Source organism: Sciurus vulgaris (genome assembly GCF_902686455.1).
Source record: "Sciurus vulgaris genome assembly, chromosome: 1".
In the NCBI taxonomy this organism is placed as follows: Eukaryota; Metazoa; Chordata; class Mammalia; order Rodentia; family Sciuridae; genus Sciurus; species Sciurus vulgaris.
This window is the reverse complement of record NC_136461.1, coordinates 29,487,808-29,508,144: the sequence shown is the minus strand read 5'-3', so window position 1 is coordinate 29,508,144 and position 20,337 is coordinate 29,487,808. Positions and strand designations below refer to the sequence as shown.

General features: G+C 45.4%; 1 protein-coding gene and 1 pseudogene across 9 annotated transcripts; one reads left to right on the top strand and one right to left on the bottom strand.

Annotated features, from left to right (window-relative positions):
- Window positions 1-1,775: 1,775 nt before the first annotated feature.
- PABPC4 (poly(A) binding protein cytoplasmic 4) lies at window positions 1,776-19,700 on the top strand. Of its 8 annotated transcripts, none has more exons than XM_079126069.1 (16): window positions 1,776-2,905; window positions 5,946-6,139; window positions 7,107-7,222; window positions 8,634-8,773; window positions 9,135-9,229; window positions 10,105-10,242; window positions 11,007-11,102; window positions 13,134-13,406; window positions 13,752-13,824; window positions 13,998-14,069; window positions 14,647-14,733; window positions 14,828-14,955; window positions 16,812-16,905; window positions 17,666-17,796; window positions 18,077-18,179; window positions 19,379-19,700. In XM_079126069.1, exons 1-15 carry the CDS (start codon window positions 2,713-2,715, stop codon window positions 18,164-18,166), a joined length of 1,920 nt encoding a protein of 639 aa, XP_078982195.1. In that variant the 5' UTR covers window positions 1,776-2,712; the 3' UTR covers window positions 18,167-18,179; window positions 19,379-19,700. The 8 variants fall into 8 exon arrangements, with proteins under 8 accessions (XP_078982195.1, XP_078982193.1, XP_078982199.1 ...); XM_079126067.1 differs by having other exon boundaries at window positions 13,998-14,117; XM_079126068.1 differs by having other exon boundaries at window positions 1,777-2,905; window positions 13,752-13,839.
- On the bottom strand, window positions 17,076-17,591 carry LOC306653211 (cyclin-dependent kinases regulatory subunit 2-like; annotated as a pseudogene). Its single transcript has one exon. The product of its transcript is annotated as a cyclin-dependent kinases regulatory subunit 2-like (transcript).
- Window positions 19,701-20,337: the final 637 nt, after the last annotated feature.

The window sequence follows — 20,337 nt, the reverse complement described above, 5'->3', positions numbered from 1 at the left end:
ACTTTCAAATCTGCCTCAGCCTCCCTGAGTTGCTGGGATTACAGACGTGTACCACCAGGTCAAGCAAATGCTCAATTTTATAGGAACATAATTTTAGTCAATAGTATGATCCTTGAAGACAGGAAGACAGGATGGTGAGATAGTGATTAACATTGCCTGCAGACTACTTTAGACTAGTGGGTGGTCTTCAAAGACTTCCTTCAGGAGGGGATTAAATATAGAAGGAGCACTCCATGATAGTTTCTTGATTTTGGGGGAGGGTGGAATTTAACACAGGGACGCTTTATCCCCTACATCCCCAGAATTTTTTATTTTGACATAGGATCTAGCTAAATTGCTTAGGGGCTCACTAAATTGCCCAGACTGGCTTCAAATTTGCGATCCTCCTGCCTCGACCTCCCCCATTGCTGGGATTACAAGCATGAGCCACCAGCACTCACATAGTTTCTTGATTTAATTTACTTCCAACCGCAATCAGGGGGTGGGGGCGGTGGGGGGCATGCCTGTAATCCCAGCATTGGAGAAGCTGAGGTAGGAAGATCGCAAGTTCAATATCAGCCTCAGTAATTTAGCAAGACTCTAAGCAATTTAGTAAGACTTTAAGCAATTTTATCAAAATAAAAAATAAAAAGCAGCCTGGGGATGTGGCTTAGTGGTTGAGCACCTCTGGATTTAATCCCTGGTACAACACAAAACAAAACAAAAACAAAAAAACACTTACTAGAATATTAACTCCGTGGAAGGAGGGTCACAAACTGATGTCAGCCTCAGCAATTTAATGAGCTCGGTGGTAAAGTGCCCCTGGGTTTATTCCCCAGTATTTTGAGGGGGTCGGAAGAAGGGAAGGCTGTAAACTCCATGGGGGACTTCCTCTGTCCTGTTCCCTATGGCACCCCAGCATGGGCCTAGAGAAGGCTCTGATAAGCCGTTTACTGGACTGAATGAATGAGTGTATAGCACGTATTTCTTTATTCATTTACTTAAATAAGTGCTTTTCAAGGGGGATATCTGCGTGCCTTTTGATAATATCTGGTTTTGGTTGCCAGGAAGATGGGAAGGTGGTTCCTGGCATCTATAAAGAAAGGAATCTGGAGACAGTCCCCTATAATAAAGTCCCATAAGGTTACATGACTTTCAAATGACCTGCCAGACCTCCACTAGATTAAAAAAAGCCTACGCACTAACTTCCTTTTACACAAAAACATAAAGTATTTTTTGAGTCCTTAAGTACAAACTAAATCTCCAGGAATGCCACTGGCGTGTAAACAGAAGGGATGATTCTGCTTTGTTTTAGCCAAGCCTTATCAAAATTTGCTCATTTTATCAGTCTCATCCCTATAGTATCTACTGCATTTCTAGCGCCCTCTACCATTCTACCTCAAGGTCACCGTATTCTGAGTACTTCAATATATCTGCTTGTGTACTTGGGCTCAAATATTCACATATTGAGCCCTATTATTTCATTGCAATTTATTTTATGTCCCTTTATCTTACAATTAGGCATTCCATTGGTGCTTTAAACCTGCGTTTGGGTGGGGTAGGTCACCTTTGGGTCCTATTCCCGGAAGACGGCGGGAGGGGCACTTTAATCTCATCATTATGGAAAGAGGCCCCGGGGTCTTCTGAAGCCGCCGGCAGGGCGGTCCTCCGCGCGCCAGAGGTCGCTGTGGAGCTGCGCGGCCCCGCCGGGTCGCTCTCGCGTGGCCGCCCCGCCTCGGGCCCCCGGGCCGAGTGGGCGGGCACGACTGCGCCCAGGTCGCAAGGCGCCCTTCGACCAGCAGCGCCCGGGGCGGGCGGGTATAAATGGAGCGGTGGCTGCCCCGGCCGCCTCTCTCCGCCCCGGGTCGCCGCCGCCAGCGCCGCTTTCGGGCTCAGTAGCCTGAAGCAAAAAAGAGAAAAAGATAAAAAAAACCTGAAAACGCTTCAAAACCTAAAAAAAAGAAAAGAAAAAGGAAAAGAAAAAGCGAGTCCTCCTCGGAGAGCCCGCGGGGAAGTCACTTTCGCACGCTTCCGGCCTGCCCGCGCCCGCTGCCGCCGCGCTCGGCGTCCGTCGGTGTCCGTCCGTCGGTCCGGTGGTGAGCAGCCCGCCCGCCCGCGCGCCGGCCTGCCGCGTCCGCGCGCCTCCGTCCGTCCGTCCGTCCGCGCCGCGTGGCAGCCCCGCGCCCTCGCCCCCGCCGCCGGCCGGCGCACCACGTGTCCGCGCTGTCCTTCGCCGCCGCCTCCCGCCCGGGGCTGGCCGAGTCGGCACCCGCAAAGATTCGGTTTCCCCCTTCCCCGGCTGTTGTAATCTTAAACCGCCGGGAGCCCGGGGCCTATATTTGTCGAGAAACGCGTGTCCCCAAGGCCGCCGTGGGTAGCATCTGGCTGCCTCTTGAAGAATTTTTGCCCCTGAGGAAGGGGATTCCCCACTTTTTTTTTTTTTTCTAATTTCTGAGATTTGGAGCTTCGAGCCAGGACAGCTGGAAACTACAAACTCCCGGAGAGGGCCATATTGTTTTTGAGAGCCTTTGTCTGAGGTTTTGCGGTCCCGAGTGAGCTGCCCGAACTCTCCCGTCCTGCCTCAGATTCCCTACTGCAGCTTCTCCCAGCCTCGCTCTGTGCCACCTGTGAGCCGCGGCGTGGGCCACGGCTCCGAGAGAAGCCCCTTTTGTCCTGCGGTGGGCCCTGTAAGAAGTCCTCCTGGCGGGGCTCGGGGTGGTGGGGGGCGGGGAGATGAACGCTGCCGCCAGCAGCTACCCCATGGCCTCCCTGTACGTGGGCGACCTGCACTCGGACGTCACCGAGGCCATGCTGTATGAAAAGTTCAGTCCTGCGGGGCCTGTGCTGTCCATCCGGGTCTGCCGAGATATGATCACCCGCCGCTCCCTGGGTTATGCCTACGTCAACTTCCAGCAGCCTGCTGATGGTGAGTAGAAGTCGTGCCTACACGTTCGTAGGCTCTCAGGGAACACTAGGAGTCATCTTCTAAGCAGGGCCCTCCTGCCAGGGAGGGGGGCATCAGGACAGCATGTTGTCACAGAAGCCATAGAGGGACCTAGGATGCAGGCATTGAGAGGACATAGCCTGGCTTGTTGTCACAACCAGAGTTTCAGACTTGATTCTGCCTCTTGCCAACTGGATGACCTTGGCTTACGTAGGTAATGGTGGTGGTCGGGAATGCTAGGAAGCTGCAAATCCGGATCTGAATGAAGTGATTTTTTTTATCCAGTGTGTCTGGTTCTGCCCAAGTTAGGTTGAGCTTCTGCAGAACCTCCCTGGCCTGATCAGTGGGCATGGGCAGGTGCCCCTCACACACAGGCCAGTTAAAACAGTGCCCTGCAGAAGCTTCAGATTGCTGCCCTGCTAGCCCTCCCCATCTTTAACTTGATTTTGTCCTGATAAGGGATAACTTGGGGCAGGTAGGAAGCAAGGGGAACAATCTTGTACACTGGCCTCAAGGAACTTGAGTTGGTGTCACCAGAGCTACATGTGCTGGGCCAGCTCCTTAATCTGTCACTGGTGTGGAGGAGGTCTTTGCTCTGGATGAAACTCTAGGCTGTGGAGAATGGTCCAAATAATCTGGGGCTCCCAGGGGAGTCAAGGATTTGAAAATCCACTGGGCTGGTGGTAATTATTGCCTCACCTGTGAACAGTGCTTTAGTCAAAATCCTTTTACTTCATCCTGAAGAAAATAGGACTCCTATGAAGGAAAAGGAACTACAAGAGATTGGAGTTAAGGTTCGGACTTTCAGTGCAGGGTTTTGCCACCCAGATGGTCTGAGCAGTGGAGAGGTATGCTGCAGGCGTGGCACAAGTGAGTCCAGAGGAAACCTAATCAGGGGCTGCACGTGACTCCAGATTAAAAGGGAACAACTGCAGAGACATTGCTGGGAGAAACAGACCATTTTGTGTCAGGATCTCCAGGTCCCTATTATTTTTGTCCCCACGTTGTTCAGTGTCCATGATGCAGATAATGTTGCTTGCCCAGCTTGCAGCTGAGAACAGAATTGGACTAGTTGACAAAATATTGCTACTTATTGTCAATCCAGTGTGCTCTGAGCTGAGTTCTGGCTTCAGAACACAAAGAAGGTAGTTGAATGTGACTTTTGAGGTGGGGTATTGGGTACATTAGCTGTTGCCTGCCTCCTTGACTCTTCTGAACAAAAGTCGTGTCACTTGGAGGTAACAGAAGCCATTGGTCAGTGTGTGTCTGCCAACACATACCTCTGTAGGACTTCTCCCTGCTATAAATAAGTGTAGCCAAATTTGTCAGACTTGCCTTGTGCAGTACTGACTGGAAATAGACCAGGAACTGTCTATTGGACAGTTGGAATGAACTCCTTTAATGCTAATTAATGAAGTAGTTTGAAGTCCCAAACTGAGTTTATCAGATGGTCTCCACCAAGCAAAATCCTCTACCTGAACCTTTCTGGCTTGGATCTGCCCCCTTGTCTCCTTTTTCCCTGGTCTCTCCCATACAAATGTGCACACCTTCTGAGGAAGTTGGAAAGGTTTTTGGAAATGAGGGAGAGATTCCTTTTGCTGATTGGGCAGATGAACTTAGAGAGGGACAGAGTTGGAGAGTTTTGTCCTCCTTTTAAATGAGATGCTTTGAGGCAAAGAATAGGTTCCTCGAGTCCTTTAATTTCATGGAAGGGTTCTGGGTGATGTCATTGATTCAGTGCAGTCACTAGTGAGATAACAAGGAATAATTGCTACCAGATCTGGGTGTCCTTGCCACCAGTGAAGGAAAGTGTTCTGGCTATCAGATGATGAGATATCTGTAATAAACACACACACACACACATATATATAGCCTCTGGTCCTTTACAAGACTGTGGTATACACATGGTCTTGATATGGAAGCTAAGGAAGTGCCCAGTGCACTGGATGGAGAATGCAATCAACCAAGGCAGTTGAATTCCTAGAATTCATAAAACTCAGATGAGATCTTCCTTCCACAGGCCTAGATACCATCAGGTGCAGGCACACACCAGCCACTTCTGGGTGTGTTGGTTTCATCCCTCTTGCCATGATGATAGATCATTTTCATGTGTGACTAATAATATCCTTTTTTGGGGAGAGGGATCAGGGATTGAACTCAGGGATACTCAACCACTGAGCCACAGCACACCTCAGCCCTATTTTGTATTTTATTTACTGACAGGGTCTCACTGAGTTGCTTAGTGCCTCACTTTTGTTGGGACTGACTTTGAACTCAGGATCCTCCTGCCTCAACTGGGATTATAGACATGTGCCACCACACCCAGCAATAGTGTCCATTTTGATAACTGATGCTTTTTTTTGTCTAAGTCGCTTTCTGTTCTCAGAAATTGAAATTATTAAGAAACTGGGCTGATGCCAGGCACAATGGCCCAAACCTGTAATCCAGCTACTTGGATGCCGAGGCTGGAGAACAGCAAGTTTGAGACCAGCCTAGGCAACTTTTAGCAAGATCCAGTCTCATTTTTAAAAAGGACCACTGCAGCTCAGCGGTAGAGTGCTTGCCTACCCTGGAGAAAGCCGTGGGTTTAATTCCCAGTACCACCAAAGAAGCTGCGCTGAATTTAGGGATAGCATCAAGAAATGATAGTCTTAAATACTACAACTTAGCCACCCTGCAGAGCACTTGCCTACCCTGCACCAGGCCCTGGGTTCAATCCTGAGTACTTCAAAAACAAAAAACAAAAGGCCACTCTGAACATGAATATTTTATAAAATGAAAATTTAAATCATCCTACCTGAATCGCTGTGGACATAGACCGGAAGTCTCTATAAATGGTAAAACTTATTCAAAAGTGAGGTATTATCTGACCTTGGTGCTGTGAATGCTGCTGCAGCAGAGTTGACTTTATCAGTGATTACTTAGAAAAGCATTGGAGTAATCTGTTCTTGTAATCTTATAACAGTCAACCTCTGTGAGTTATGTTTTACATCCTTGATTAAAATGTGTTTCTCTATTCCAGCTGAGAGGGCCTTGGACACCATGAACTTTGATGTGATTAAGGGAAAGCCAATCCGTATCATGTGGTCTCAGAGGGATCCCTCTTTGAGAAAATCTGGTGTGGGAAACGTCTTCATCAAGAATCTGGACAAATCTATAGATAACAAGGCACTTTATGATACTTTCTCTGCTTTTGGGAACATTCTGTCCTGCAAGGTAAACATTGATAAAATGATTTCAGTAGAACAATTATTGAATCTTCAAAAGAAAATACCAAATGGGGAACTGCCTTGGAATTGGGGGCAAGGGAGTATGGTAATTTTCAAAGTGCTTGAAATGGAATTTTTAAAGTTCTGTAGGTTTAGTGTTGGGGCACAATCCAGCATAACCAGCAGGTGTTTTATGGTTCATTTATTCTTCCCTTATCCTGAAATATGCTTTCTGTTTTCTAGCTTTAGAAGCCTCAAAATGTTTTTATGATGAATAAAGGGAAAGTGATGACCAAAGAAGTATCCGTTCTCCAGGAAGCTTACTTTAAGCTTCTGCTATGCTGTTTTTGGTTTTTAGGATTGAACTCAGGGACACTCTACCACTGAGCTACATCCCCAGCCCTTTTTACTTCTCATTTTGATACAGGGGCTCACTGAGTTTCCCACGCTGGCCTCTTCGAGTCACTGGGTTTACAAGTATATGCCCCCTCTGCCTGATACATTAGCCTTTATTTTTTGAGACAAGGGCTCACTTGCTCAGGCTGGCCTCAAATTTGCAATCAATCACCTTTCCTTGGCCTCCCAAGTCTGGGAGAACAGGTATGCACTACCATGCCTGCCTTCCAAACATCAGTTTATGTGGAATGTTTTGTAAAACTTGCATAGTGATGTTTTATATGCTTGATACTACACAAGACTAAAATTCTTTTGTGGGCTGAGGAAATGGTTTCTTTCTGCAGCACTATAGTTTGCACCCAGATCTCTTAAATTTTTTAATAAAAGTGAACAAGAAAACATTTGGAACAGAAGCAGCCTACTGGTGGCAACCATTTGTAAGTGGTGTATACTCTAGGTGCCTGGTCCTGTGCTAAGTGTTAGAAAGGGCATAGCTGATAGAGTTGGCTGCCTTGAACCATGGATACATCTCTGGAGCAGATGAGTAGTGCTAAAGTGGTCTGCCTTTTCTTTGACAGGTAGTGTGTGATGAGAACGGATCTAAGGGTTATGCCTTTGTCCACTTCGAGACCCAAGAGGCTGCCGACAAGGCCATCGAGAAGATGAATGGCATGCTCCTCAATGACCGCAAAGTGTGAGTGTCCCAGTCTGGAGCAACAACCATCGCATGAGCCAGCTGTGGCCCCACCTCGGTATTAACTGGCACACACAAGGCGGCTACTGGTTCTCTCGGCCCAAGTGTGGCCTGCTCCTACCTCTCCACTCCAGGGCTGGTGAGTCTCCCTGCCTGAGCCATGGCAGCCCTTTTGACTCGCCAAGGTGGGCTTCCTGCCCAAGCCATGGCCTGCCTGCCGCCTCTCCCTTAAAGGCATCCGTCTGTGGGTTTTGTGAGCATCGGCAACTGGGGCTGGCTGGAAGGCAGCTCTAAGCCCACTCTGAGCAGGGGCCTTGGCCAGCAGCAGAGTGGAGAGGGCCCTGGGCTGACCAGGAGCTGTATACTAGCTATGTGACCTTGGCTGTCCTTTGACTCAGGTCTGTCCATGGGTCTCTCGTTAGTTGTTGATGCCAAATTATCCTTCTAGTTCTCCATTCTCTTAACCTATGACTGACTAATATAAGGTTGGTTCCACAGTAATACTAAATTTGGTTACAAGAAAAACCCCATTGCTTTGTTGAAACACTTCATAACATCTTGTTGCTCTGGTGTGGTTGTTACTGTGGAATGGGGAGAGGGGACTTAGAGCCATGCTGGGAAGAGAAGGAATCTTGGCTATTAAAGCAAAAGTCATTTCTGTCCTTTATGGTGTTGAATAGACCAGAGGATGGGTTGTGTTTATAATGTCTCTCTGCTTATTGGGGGTGTGCAGCTGTCACTAGAAAGAAATAGAAAAATATTCAGTGTATGGAGATATTTTTTATCAAGTATACCAAAACAAATGTAGTAATAAGGAAAGGTTAGCTGGGTGCGGTGACCCATACCTGTAATCCTGGAGACTCAGAAGACTGAGACAAGAGGATTGCAGGTTCTAGGCCAACCTGGGTAACTTAGCAAGACCCTGTCTCATTCTAAAAAAAGGTGGGGGATTGCTGGGGAATACAGCTCAGTGTTCCCCTGGGTTCAGTCTCCAGTACTGCCCAAAAAAACACCACCAAGGCTAGCTCTTCATCCAACAATCTCACTCCTGAGACTAACCACTGTTAACAGTTTGGTTTATATCCTTCCAGACCTTTTCTATGCATTTACATAGATGCACAGAAATGACGTTTTAAAAACCTGGTCGTCAGGTTTCTTCACGAAGGCAATATGATGTGGTAGGAGTAGCCCTGGTCTGAGCCAGGAGCCCTGGGGCTGGTCCTCGCAGGGTAGTCCTGCCTCTTTCTTTCTGCTGGGGACTTGGGACATCTCTGAGCTTTTCTTGGTGGTGGATGGGGTCCTCATGTGTTTTAAAACTCTCCTGTCAGCCTTTAACCTGCATTCCTTTGGGCCCCTGGAAGCCGTGTTTTGTTTTCCTGGGTGATCACTATTTTTTATGGTTTCTTTGTAGGTTTGTGGGCAGATTCAAGTCCCGCAAAGAGCGCGAAGCTGAACTTGGAGCCAAGGCTAAGGAATTCACCAATGTTTATATCAAAAACTTTGGGGAAGAGATTGATGATGAGAGTCTGAAAGAACTATTCAGCCAGTTTGGTAAGTTGGGGTTCTTGCCCCCACCTTCTTCCCTTATTTATATAGTCCACCAGTCCTAGAATCATTTTATGTTACTTAAGAGAGAAAGCACTCAGACCCAGAAATAAAACACTGTGACAGAGGTCACAGGTGGATATAGACAGACTCCAGACCTCAACTCTTGGCTTCATCCTGCCTTCTTCTGTCTTTGCAATCATCTTAGCTACTTGGTTAGAAAGAAATAGACCAGGCGTGGTGTCTCTTTCTGTCTTAGATCCATCTAGGTTTAGTCAGGTTTGCTTCAAGTTCCTAGAGGAGATGCTTTGTGTCTCCTTGAACTGTGGTATAGATGGTTTCACTAATAGTTGTTTTTTGGTAATAGGTAAGACCCTAAGTGTCAAGGTGATGAGAGATTCCAGTGGGAAGTCCAAAGGCTTTGGCTTTGTGAGTTATGAAAAACATGAGGATGCCAATAAGGTAAGAGTATCACAAGGGTCAGGAAGAATTGTGGACAGAGTGTTTTGTAGCACATAATAGAGCAGAAACCACCTGGGTGGTAGTGGTGTAGTTACTGTACTGTGGGATCATCTTGGGGTGTGTTCACATTTAATATATCATTTAACTATTTACAAAGCACTAGCATATACTTATCAACTCTTGATAAAAAATAGGGCAGGTAGGGCTGGGGAGATAGCTCATTCGGTATAGTGCTTGGCCCTCGGTTCCGTCCCTGGCACCGCAAAAAAAAAAAAAAAAAAAAGGGCAGGTGCTTTTTCCCATTCATAGATGAGGGAACTAAAATCCAGAGAGTTGAGCTGATAGCCCAGCAGCTACTTAGGAGTAAAGTAATTTGATAGGCTCTCTCTATATATAATCACTTCAATGAATACAACCATAAAAGAACCTGGGAAATTTAGTGACAACCAGAATATCAACCTAGGATCGTGTCACTATGCTTGTATTTATTTGTACTGTGTTGGGGTTTTGTTTTTGTTTTCCTTTGTTATCTGGACCAATAACCCACTTAGATATTAACCCCTCTTAACAAATGAGGGATTTGAAATTCATTTAGCTGGCTTCAGAGATGGAATTATTTTTAGTCCTATTGGAAAGGTTTTCTCTCAGTACTTGGTTGGAAAACAGTCACAAGCAGTGGTACATGCCTATAATCCCAACTATTTGGGAGGCTGAGGCAGGAGGGATCACAAGTGAGAGACCAGCCTTGGGATATAGCTCAGTTGTAGAGTATTCTTGGGTTCAACCCCTGGTACCATCAAAGGGGAAAAAAAGCACTCCTCAGCAAGGCCTTTTTCTTTGCAGCTTGGTTTTAAAGATGGACATTTTCTTTCTAGGCGGTGGAAGAGATGAATGGAAAAGAAATCAGTGGGAAAGTCATATTCGTAGGCCGTGCACAGAAGAAAGTAGAACGCCAGGCTGAATTAAAACGGAAATTTGAGCAACTGAAACAGGAGAGAATTAGTCGATACCAGGTGAGGTGGTGTTGAACCAGCCTACAAATAGGGTATTTTCTATGACATATTTGTAAAGCCACCCTTATGTTTTATCAGACTTTCTCTTTGGGGCCTTGGAGTCTGTACTTCTTCGAGGATATAGAACTACCAAATAGGACAATTATTGAACAGGGGCAAAAGATTATTCATTTAGGGACTTTACTGTTTCAGAAACCTCAGCTCATTATTTTTAGCTGTGTAGGTGGGCTGGGGATGTAGCTCAGTGCTAGGGCATTTTTTTTTTATTTTATTTTATTTTTTTTTTTGCGGTGCTGGGGATCAAACCCAAGGCCTTGTGCTTGCAAAGCAAGCACTCTATCGATTGAGCTATCTCCCCAGCCCAGTTATTTACTTTTAACTGTGTAGATTCTTTTAAAAATGGCCCTTTGGAATGATGGCAAAGAGGAACCCTATAAGAATGAGTGGTTAGCCACTCAATCAGTGGTTAGCAGCTGTGGGGAAGGATAAGATGTGAATTCATTGATGGGCCAGTCAGTCTTGGGGAAATAGTCTCAGCTTTGTGCTAGCACCAGAATCATCTGCAGAACTTGGTAAAACACAGATAGTTTGGTTCTAACGGTGGAGTACCTGTTGCATTGGGTTTATGGTCAGACCCATGTATTTTCATTTCTCTAACAAGTTCTCAAAGATGCTGGTGCTGCTACTGGCTTGAGGACCACAGTTTGGAAATCGCTGTCTAAATCTGTGATGTATCAGTGCGACTAACAGTGGTTCTTCTTCAGGGGGTGAATCTCTACATTAAGAACTTGGATGACACCATTGATGATGAGAAATTAAGGAAAGAATTTTCTCCTTTTGGATCAATCACCAGTGCTAAGGTATTTTAGTGTGAGATTTGGGGATTAAATGCAGAGTATTCCTGGGATGTAGCTCAGTGTCAGAGCCTTTTGCCCTACGTGCGTGAGGCCTTGGTTCAAACCCTAGCACTAGAGTGGGTTGTGGGGGAGCAGAACTCTTACAGGTTTATTGTCATGTGTTTCATTGAAGAGTCTAAATTGAGTTGATAGTTCAAAGAGCGGCCACATTATTCCAGCAAACTCCTCTTTCCATTCAGTTACTCAACTGAATAATGCTCTGGAGAATGACATTTCATTAGGTTAATATTATACGACTCTCAGCACTGGAGTGTGGTGAGGAGTGTGATCCAACTCCTCCCTGCAGTCCTCGAGCACCGAATCTTTCCCATTCCTGCTGCTTCGTGCTGGTCTGGGGACAGATGGTGCTACACTATGAGCAGAGGATATCCAGATGGGTTGTTTTCCATTTGTCTTGGGACCTGTCTCTACAACTCTGCCACATTTTTTCCTTGAGCATGAAGGTATTTTGAAGATAACTGGAGCTGGAGTTGGAAACTTTTCCCATGGTCTTACTTAGAAGAAAAGGGAGTGGAAAGTTTGGTTTTTCATGTTTTGTAATTGTGTCATTTGCTTGATGTTCTTTGCAGATCATATCAGTTGAGTTAGGAGGCTGAGTCTAAAACCTAATTTTAAAAAATAAAAAATTTGAGTCTCTGAGCAAGAGAATGTTGGCCACATAGGGATGTGTGCTGCATGTCCTTGGCACTTTGGGAATGTGACAGACTGATTTCTTGAAGTTTGGGATCATGACCTGGTATAGATACTGTCCTGTCTGATACAGGTGCAGCAGATGACAAAGTCCTTCAGGTGAGATAGGCTGGTAAAGGCTTGGTGGCCTTGTCTTGGTCCTTAGCATAAGTTGCTTCCAAAGTAGGAATGTTTTGCAAAGGAACTTTTACCAGTTAACAGAAGTGAGTTGGCCTCACTGGATTTGCTTCACCTGCTTGACTGTCCCCTATCTGTGCAGGGGATGGTAGTCTTTTCTTGCTTATCTCTACTGCTAGCAAGTTGACAATTGCAAAAAGCAATAATAGCATTGTTTTGTTCTTTCAAGATCATGTAGGGCATTGTTTTCATGCTATTGCCCACCTCATTGACAGAAAGTTGTTGGATTGATACTTGCATTGACTTTCATGGCTTCCACTTTGGGAGGCTCTCCATGCCGTGAACTAAGGTACCAACAAGTCACAAGTTGGGTGCAGTGGTTCATGCCTATAATCCCACTGGCTCAGAAGACTGAGGCAGGAGGATTGCAAGTTCAAAAGCCAGCCTCAGCATCTTAGTAAGGGCCTAAGAAGATACCAACAAAATGTGCCCAGCCTACACAGGCACCAGGGAAATTAATAATTAATCTTTTCGGACAAGGAAAACAGCCATCAGTGAGTGACTAACTTTATTTGGAGAGAGATTGCCTGAACCAATAGTAATGTGGCTTATTTATGGTTTTTCTTGCCTTGTATCCTGGAAACTGAGACTGAGAGGATAGGTAAGAATAGAAATAAAAATGTCTCCTAGCTAATTGTATGTTATTTCCTTTGAGTTAATGGTGATAGTAGTGATTGATAAGCTGGGAGCTTTATAACTGCCCACATGTGGTATTTCAAAAGCATTCTCCTAACCAAGAAAACCTGTTCAGGTTTTATCCACCAAGGTTTTGGACTAGTTGAAATCTACAAATTGCTAAACAGTACTGGCAAGATGTCTTGTACCTAACAGTCATGTTTCTAGGTATTAGGAAACATATTTAGGGTTCCCAGTTTTACCTTTAGCCACATTGTAGTTGGGGAACTTTAGCTTACCTAGGTCCATTTTAAAAAAAAAAAAAAAATTGCCTAAGTACCTTAGTGGTTGTGATATTGATCTGTACATCCTGGTAACTTCACAGGACAGTCCAGGTTTTTTGACTCTTTTTAAAGAGCTAACCTGCTGTCACCATCCCTCCCCACCTGCAGCACACACACCTTTTTCTTAAATAGCTGGTCTCATTTGTAGGTAATGCTGGAGGATGGAAGAAGCAAAGGGTTTGGCTTCGTCTGCTTCTCATCTCCTGAAGAAGCAACCAAAGCAGTCACTGAAATGAATGGACGCATTGTGGGCTCTAAGCCACTGTATGTTGCCTTGGCCCAGAGGAAGGAAGAGAGAAAGGCTCACCTGACCAACCAGTATATGCAGCGGGTGGCTGGGATGAGAGCACTCCCTGCCAATGCCATCTTAAATCAGTTCCAGCCTGCAGCTGGTGGCTACTTTGTGCCAGCAGTTCCACAGGTGGGTCTGTCCTGTGATCATGGCTGTTTCCACAGTGGTTGGAGAGAAGGGATTTTAGATATCAGAGCTCTAGAATTTCAGAGTAAAGACTTTTCAAATAAAATGAGAAAGGACTTAACCATGGTTATACACATTCACACCCAGTAGCAGAGGTAGGGTGAAACTGCCCCCTTTAACTGACCCTTCAGGTTTTGAGTGGGCTTTATTCCAAGTAGTAGGCTAAGGTGAGGTAAAATGAGATGAGGTTTTTTGTTTTGGGTTTTTGTGTTTTTTTTCCCCCCTTCTTTCTAACGTTGGTTCAGGTCCATAATATAAAAGGGCTCAGTGCTCTTTTTTTCTTTACAGGCTCAAGGAAGACCTCCATATTATACACCTAACCAGTTAGCACAGATGAGGCCTAATCCTCGCTGGCAGCAAGGTGGGAGACCTCAAGGTAGGTGGTGGGGGTACAATGATTTGGTCATCTAGGATATATTATGCCTATGCCTATTCCTGGTCTACCTGCCTTTCTTGCAATCCCCTTCCAAGGCATAGCCTAGCTTCTGGTCATTGTTGCTTATCAGTGATAATCACTGTTACTCTCTTCACCAGGCTTCCAAGGAATGCCAAGTGCTATACGCCAGTCTGGGCCTCGTCCAACTCTTCGCCATCTGGCTCCAACTGGTAATGCTCCGGCCTCTCGTGGCCTTCCTACTACCACTCAGAGAGTCGGTGAGCAAACTGGCCTGTAGGAGCGTGGCCCGGGGAGGAGGGAGTCAAGATGGCTAGCTCTGCCTTCACTTGGTCAGTTTGTTGGGCTCAAGTTTTTTGTTTTATTTATTTATTTATATTTTTTGAGTCCTGGTTCTGTCATCATAGCTGTGTGCTTAGGTAGGTACTTCACTCAGGAGGAGAGAACCAGTGTGAGTTCTAGGTGTGCTGCTTACATTTAACATTCTCTACTCATTGGTGACTCGTGTGGGAAGATTAATTTTAGAAATTTGCCAGCTGGATGAGTACAGAGGCAGCCTGCTTTTTGGTTGAGTAGGGTGGGAAGACAAACTTTTTTACAGAGTAAAGTCCTGTATTCCAAAATGTGGACAGAGTTGTATGTTCTCCTTTGGCTCAACCCTGAAAGTAGCAATAGTGGCCCCGTGTGTGGTGTGTCATGTGATCATGCTTTGGATTTTCTCCTTCCGTGGGACGTGGCCAGTTGGACATCTGCTGCCAACACTGATGTGCATTTGCTGGTCTGTTGTAGGGTCTGAGTGCCCGGACCGCTTGGCTATGGACTTTGGTGGGGCTGGTGCCGCCCAGCAAGGGCTGACTGACAGCTGCCAGTCTGGAGGTGGTATTGGATGCACACAGAAGGGGGAAAAATGGGATTTGACGGGTCTTTGACCAGACTGATGGGCTTTAATTATATTTGTCCTTTCCACAAGGCGTTCCCACAGCTGTGCCAAACCTTGCACCGCGTGCTGCAGTTGCTGCTGCTGCTCCTCGGGCTGTGGCACCATACAAGTATGCCTCCAGTGTCCGCAGCCCTCACCCCGCCATACAGCCTCTGCAGGTGAGGCCCACCAAATGGTGCTGGAGGTGATTTCCCCATCTCTGCTTGGTTTTCAAAAGATTCTTGGGTTTGATTCATTCAACAGGTATCACATGTATGTTCAGTGTGGTGCTTTGAATACTGTCCTTAAAGGGCTTGAAATTGTTCTTCCCAGAAATGTCCCCCATCCCCCATAGGAGGCAAACAGGTGCTTCCTGGGTTTTGGTTTTGATTTTTTTTTTTTTTTTTTTTTTTTTTTTTTTTCCCCCTTTCATTTCTTTGCAGTACGGGGGATGGGATCTGGGGCATGAATAGGCAAGCACTCTTATCACTAAGCCTCATCACTAGCCCTTTTTAGTTTGAGACAGGGTCTTGCTCAGTTGCCTAGACTAACCTTGAACTTGTGATCTTCCCACCTCAGACTCCTGAGTAGCTGTCATTACTGCTTTTCTTTTATGACATACCTGCACCTGGTCTTTGAGCCTTCATGTCACTTTTCATCCACTGACCTGTTTGATCCTTGACTGCTTTGCAAGATGCTTTGAGATGTTAAGGCAGGAAATGACATCAACTTATAGATGAGAAATTCAACTTCAGTTGGGCACAATGGCATGATCCTGTAGTCTGAGGACTGAAGCTGGATGATCACTTGAACCCAGGAGTTTGAGATTAGCCTGGGAAATAGAGACCTTATCTCAGAAAGAAAGAAAAAATTAGCTTAAGAGGTATTAAGGGGTAAGGGGCAGGGGTGAGTTTAGATTGTCCAAAGTGAAATTTGCTACCTCAGGAGCTATATGCCCCTAAGCAAAGACACAACTAAATGTTTTTTCTTGGTACCTGGGATTCAACCCATGTGCACTTTACTGAACTACATCCCCAACCCTTTTATTTGTTTAGAGATAGTGTCTCACTGAGTTGCTGAGGCTGGTTTTGAACTTGTGATCCTCCTGCCTCGGCCTCCTGAATTGCTGGGATTATAGATGTGTACTATCATGCCCTGTATGACTTCTTTGTCAGTATCAGTTATCTATGGTGGATCCACATTTCAGGCCCATAAGCTCCTTGATAGATGGTCTTTTGGGCTGCCCTCCTCCACATTCTCGAATTTGAAGATTTCCCAGAGCTTGATGCTAAGTTAGATCTTTTTTGCCAACAAAGCCCTACTTTTAGGGCTGTGATTAGCATTAACATTGCATGTTGACAGTCCCCAAAGCTGTTGGTACGACAAAAACGTCTGGTATAATAAAGATGCTATAGAGTACAATTGTAAATGTTTGACATCCTTTGACCCTGTCTGTACCAAAATTGTCCCTAAGGGGAACTTTCAGGAAAAAGCTACCTACACAAATGTTCATTGTGACCTGATTTATAGGAAGGCCTTATTTTGGGGTAACTGAGTAAATCAAACCATCAGCACAAGCTTGCCTAGCATTTTAGGCATTATAGGTTTGTTTTACTGTATGTGTTTCATTTTCCCTTTTTTTTTTTTTGTACAAGGGATCTAACCCAGGAGCAGTGTACTACTGGGCTACATACCCCAGCCCTTTTGAGACAGGTGATCACTAAGTTACCGAGACTGGCCTCAAACTTGTGATCCTCCTGACTCAGCCTCCCAAGTCTCTGGGATTACAAGCATGTGCCACTGTGCCCAGCTCACTTTCCCTTCTGATAGCTTGCCTTTTCATTAAAGATGGTTGTGTTTTTACATTCTGTTCTCAGCGTTCCCCTCAGAACCCCCAAAGACAGAAATTAGTTCCTTGAGAATAAGGATAGCTACCTCCACTTCTCTTCCACATAGTTAAGTGGGTAGATGTTAAATGGTCTACTGTCAAGCATCCTTTCCTTTGAGCTAACCTGCTGCCTGTCCTGGTTCCCAGGCACCCCAGCCTGCAGTTCATGTGCAAGGGCAAGAGCCCCTAACTGCCTCTATGCTTGCTGCAGCACCACCCCAAGAACAGAAGCAGATGCTGGGTGAGTGTCCCGTGTACTTGGAGATGAGTGACCAATCTCAGATACCAGTGTCTACCCACTGGTATTTCATTTGATTTTTTTTCTTTTTTTTTAAATGCAACATGCAAACATTATTTAACAAAAGTAACAGGTAATGTGAAACAGGCACTTATATTAAGAGAAAAACTGGAAGAAATTTTATCTTAAACACCTTAAAATAACCTACTTGCAGTTGCATTTAACTGAGCTCTGTTGCTGTGAAGAATACAGCTCATGCACAGGTATGGATGAATGATTTGTACATTTTTCAAGTATTCACTGAATACTGCCTTATATACACATATACATTAAATTTGCGAAAGATTTAATTGATGATCCCAGATATACTTCATTTTTGTTGCTCTTTTGGAAGAGTTCGTCTAAAGAGAAGAATATGGGGTTCTGCTCATGAATCATGTAATGAACCCAGCCTAGACTCTGTTGGACACCAAGTCTCCTCCATTCCTCTTCAGACATTAGATGAGTTTTGGGTACTTGTTTGGAAAGTTCTCTGGGTAACATGACATGCCGGTACTCAGTGCTCGTCGAGTACTTGTCTGAGTAGTAGATCTGCTTGCGGGCCATACTGCCGGCGCACAACAGGGCGGAAACCAAAGATTGCAAGAACAAGCGAAGCGGAACGCATGTCCGTTTCTACTCAGGGCAAGGACTCGACTAACTCAACTTCATTTGATTTTTATTTATTTATTTATTTATTTTGTATTAACTCTCCTACCCACAGGAGAACGTTTGTTTCCGCTTATTCAAACAATGCATTCAAACCTGGCTGGAAAGATCACAGGAATGCTGCTGGAGATTGACAACTCTGAACTGCTACACATGCTGGAGTCTCCTGAGTCTCTCCGCTCCAAGGTGAGCTGCTTCAGAACCTGTGATGTCAGCTCTCACCTTAGGAGGATGGGATGGGGGTGGGGGGAGACTTGCATGACCATGTATAGCAGAGAGGCCTCTGCTTCCTCTATGGCCCCTGTCATGTTTTTCCTGTGGTTGGGTCTACTGCTATTAGTGGTGGGAAAGCTATCAGTACCAGAAGCCCAGGACTCATCTATATTCCATCAATGGACCTGGGCCCTAGAGAGGGGCCAAATGAGTGGCCCACCTCAGTTGCTGACAACCTGGAGATTTCTTATAGGTGGATGAAGCTGTGGCAGTTCTACAGGCTCATCATGCCAAGAAAGAAGCTGCCCAGAAGGTGGGCGCTGTTGCTGCTGCTACCTCTTAGAACAGGAAAAACCGTATGTTTGGCTATTTTATTTCTGCCAATTTCTGTTTTGTGTTTTGTTTGTGCTAGGGATTGAACGCAGGGGCATTCTTACCACTGAGCTACATCCCCAGCCATTTTTCCTTTTTATTTTGTGATGAGGTCTGGCTGAGTTGCCCAGGCTGGACTTAAACTTCAGGGCTTCCTGCCCAAACCTCCCACGTCTCTAGGATTACAGACATGTACCACTACGCCTGGTTTCTACCCAATTTTTATACATGGTTACCCTCCTGAAAGGGATGGCGCAGAGATCTGTTTCTGCCATAAAACCTGACAACTTGGCAGGCTGTTACCTGAGCCTTTCTGTTCCTTGGATCAGTTATTAATGGAAAGAAAAAGAATGGTTGTAAATTAAAATATAAAGAACTGGGTGTGTGGTGATGTGCACCCATAGGCCCAACTACTTAAGGCAAGGCAGGAGGTTCACTTGGGCCCAGGATTTCAAGGCCAGCCTAAAAAGCAACATACTGAGAACCCCATCTCAAAAAGAAAATAGTGGTCTCCTCATAAGGAGCACCCGATCAAATCTTTATCAAGAATTGTTGGCAGAGATTGTTGCTCAGTGATAAAACACATCAGCATGTGCAAAGCCCTGGGTTCAGTCTTCAAACCCTCCTTCCCTGGTTACCTTGTTGGTCTGAAATACAAGAAGTTCTCATAATCAGATCACAGGAGTGCTTTGCTGTAAGTATCATTTTCCTGGTTTGGCCCCTTGAGATAATGTATATACACTTTGCTTAGCTCTGAAAGTGTAACAGGCAGAGAGAAGCCTGGGCATCAAAGATCATGATGTTGTGGGAGAGTAATGTAGGGTTTGTTCCAGTTCACTTAGGAAGGCTGTGGATTCTGTAGGAAATTGGGTGAATGCAGCTTAACTAGGACTAGTGGTGGGTACCTCCAGGTAGAGAAAGGCCAAGAAAAATTATTTGATAAGGGCTAGAGCTGATGCATTGGTAGGCATGACTTGGCATAGCCCTGGTTGTCTTGTGAAGGAACCAAGGAGCCTTATCTACTGAGAGGCCAGAGATGCTGGTAAACTCAGAGTGCACAGGATGACAGCTCCAGCCGAATTCCACAATCAACTGTGCTGAGGTTGAGGATCCCATTATCAGCCAGGTGCTAATGATTGTCTAAAATTCTTTTGATTATTTGCGATGGTGTTTTCCTTTCCAGGGTTCAAATGCCAAATAATCCCTGATGGAAATCAGCTCAAGGTTTGAAGACTTCCTAGCTTGTCCTATGGACCTCAACATCAAGAACCACAAGTTGCAAATTTATTAGGTCATTTTGTATCAAAAGGTCAATTATGAAAATGCCTAGAATTTTTCAATTATAAGAATATATTCTCTGGGTTCTGCTATAGCCCAGACAGTGTTAATTTTTCTTTTCTATTGTGGGATTTGGTCGTGTCCCTCCGTCCCCAGCCCCAGAAATTGGTTTTATTTGATGTACCCAAGTCTTACGTTTCTCAATAAAGAAAAAAATCTCCACAGAATTTCCTCTGTCCTGCCCATAAATTCCAGTTTTCACTGCAAGTAATTTCAGGATGTGAATAGGTTGAAAAGAACCTGCCTTTTGTCATTTATGGGCATGGTATGTGGAACAGTTAAATGTGAATTGAACAGTGTCCCATTGCATTCTATTCTTGTAAGATTTTTACTTTTTCTTCATTTAACATAAATACTTGGATCTGGTAAGGTCAAGAGCAGACCTTATGTCTGACTTAGTAAAATCTGGACCTCAGCGGGCTCGGCACACACCTGAAGGACACAGCGTGTGATATGGCTAACCGGCTACAATACCCCCTTCCCCTGACAAACAGGTTGGTGTTTGTCAGTCTCCTAGTCAGATGACCCAGTTGCCCAGATTCTGCAACCAGTGTTTCCTCTAGTCATGGGAAAATGCTCAGGAGGTAGATGTGTGGCAACAGCAAACATGCCAGCCCTTGGTGTTTGGTTCCTTTGATCCTGTAGCAGTAACCTGGCCAAGGTCAGCCAGTCAGAGCTGGCTTTTGCAGTCTACTTGCCCTCCCTGTTTTCCATACAGGTTTCCTTTCCTTGAGCTTGCCAACCTTTTTAAGGACTGATCTTAGTAACAGATCATAAAGCCCACACAGACGTCCCTATTTTCTG